Source organism: Alosa pseudoharengus, unplaced genomic scaffold (genome assembly GCF_046254945.1).
Source record: "Alosa pseudoharengus isolate Yale_2024_CS ecotype anadromous, Long Island Sound unplaced genomic scaffold, YU_APseudo_1.1 YU_APseudo_1.1_scf_22, whole genome shotgun sequence".
NCBI lineage: Eukaryota > Metazoa > Chordata > Actinopteri > Clupeiformes > Clupeidae > Alosa > Alosa pseudoharengus.
Window position 1 is genome coordinate 2,746,037 of NW_027468680.1, and position 1,366 is coordinate 2,747,402.

At 46.5% G+C, this 1,366-nt stretch overlaps 1 protein-coding gene across 2 annotated transcripts in view; it reads right to left on the reverse strand.

Annotated features, from left to right (window-relative positions):
• Nucleotides 1-267: 267 nt before the first annotated feature.
• Nucleotides 268-1,366, reverse strand: part of lig1 (ligase I, DNA, ATP-dependent) — a 32,489-nt gene continuing 31,390 nt past the window's right edge. For both annotated transcript variants that reach the window (XM_076300239.1, XM_076300238.1), the window contains 2 exons: nucleotides 1,239-1,331; nucleotides 268-554 (listed from right to left, as the gene is read on the reverse strand). In XM_076300239.1, coding sequence (XP_076156354.1) covers nucleotides 477-554; nucleotides 1,239-1,331 — 171 coding nt within the window. In that variant the 3' untranslated portion in view covers nucleotides 268-476. The remainder of the gene's footprint in view (nucleotides 555-1,238; nucleotides 1,332-1,366) is intronic.

Genomic DNA, 1,366 nt, shown 5'->3' on the forward strand with positions numbered 1-1,366 from the left:
TCTGTTATTTTGATGACTATTAATAGTCATAGTATTGCTTATGAATCTGTTATTTTGATGACTATTAATAGTCATAGTATTGCTTATGAATCTGTTATTTTGATGACTATTAATAGTCATAGTATTGCTTATTTTAATGACTATTAATAGTCATAGTATTGCTTATGAATCTGTTAGTTTTCTCTACGCTTTGACAACAAGTCAATAAAGCCTTTCAATTGAACATTCTCTCTCCCTCTCTTTTAAAAAACAACACATTCTATGTAAAAAAAAAAAAAACATTCTTTTATTTCAGTTTCATTTATCAACAATTTTAGGAAGTATGAATATGTACAAGAGACAGAGACATTCACATTGGGACATTTGCAATTATTCACGTAGACACATCATGGATATGACATCACTAGGACCACAGCTAATGAGAGAAGGGAGCTGTGAGGGTCAGCTGACATGAGCAGCCAATCAGCAGCCACAGATCAATAGTAGTCCTCGAGGTCGCCTGATTTGTCTCCCTGGTTTTGAATCTGCTGCTGTCGCTTGTACAGATCAGCCACCTGATGGAGAGAGGGATGGGGGGAGGGAGGGATGGAGAGAGGGATGGGGAGAGGGAGGGATTGAGAGAGGGATGGGGGGAGGGAGGGAGGGATCGGAAGGGAGAGAGAGAGAGAGGGATGGAGAGAAAGGGAGAGAGAGAGGGAGAGGGGGAGAGAGAGAAGAGAGAGAGGGGGGGAGAGGGAGAGAGAGAGAGGGAGGGGGGGGAGAGAGGGAGAGAAGGGGGGGGAGAGAGGGAGGGATGGGGGGATGAGGTGGAGGGGGGGGAAATTGATTAACGATGTGAAAAAGGACAGCGGAGATGGACAGAATAATCTGAAGGCACCAGAGAAGCAGAGAAGGAGAAATATTGGAGTTCAGTCTCACCTCCACCAGATGTGTGTGTGTGTGTGTGTGTGTGTGTGTGTGTGTGTGTGTGTGTTATGTGCATTATGTGCGCTTATGTGTAATGCGTGTGTGCGTGTGTGTGTGTGTGTGTGTGTGTGTGTGATATATGCGTGTGCACGTGTGCTTGTGTGAGATGTGTGTGTGGGTGCCTGCGCGTTTGTGCGTGTTTGTGTGTGCATGCGTGTGCGTTATGTGCGCGTGGGCACATGTGCTTGTGTGTAATATATGTGTGTGTGTGTGTGTGTGTGTGTGTGTGTGTGTGTGTGTGTGTGTGTGTGTGTAAGAGCTATGTGTCCTACCTGAGATGCTGAGGTAGCATCCTCTGGCTTCTTGTCGTCTCGTATCCGGAGGAACCGTGGGAATCGGAGGGAGATGCCCTTCTCTGGGTCCACCTGGTGGCCACACAGGAGTATTACACTCAGCCCAA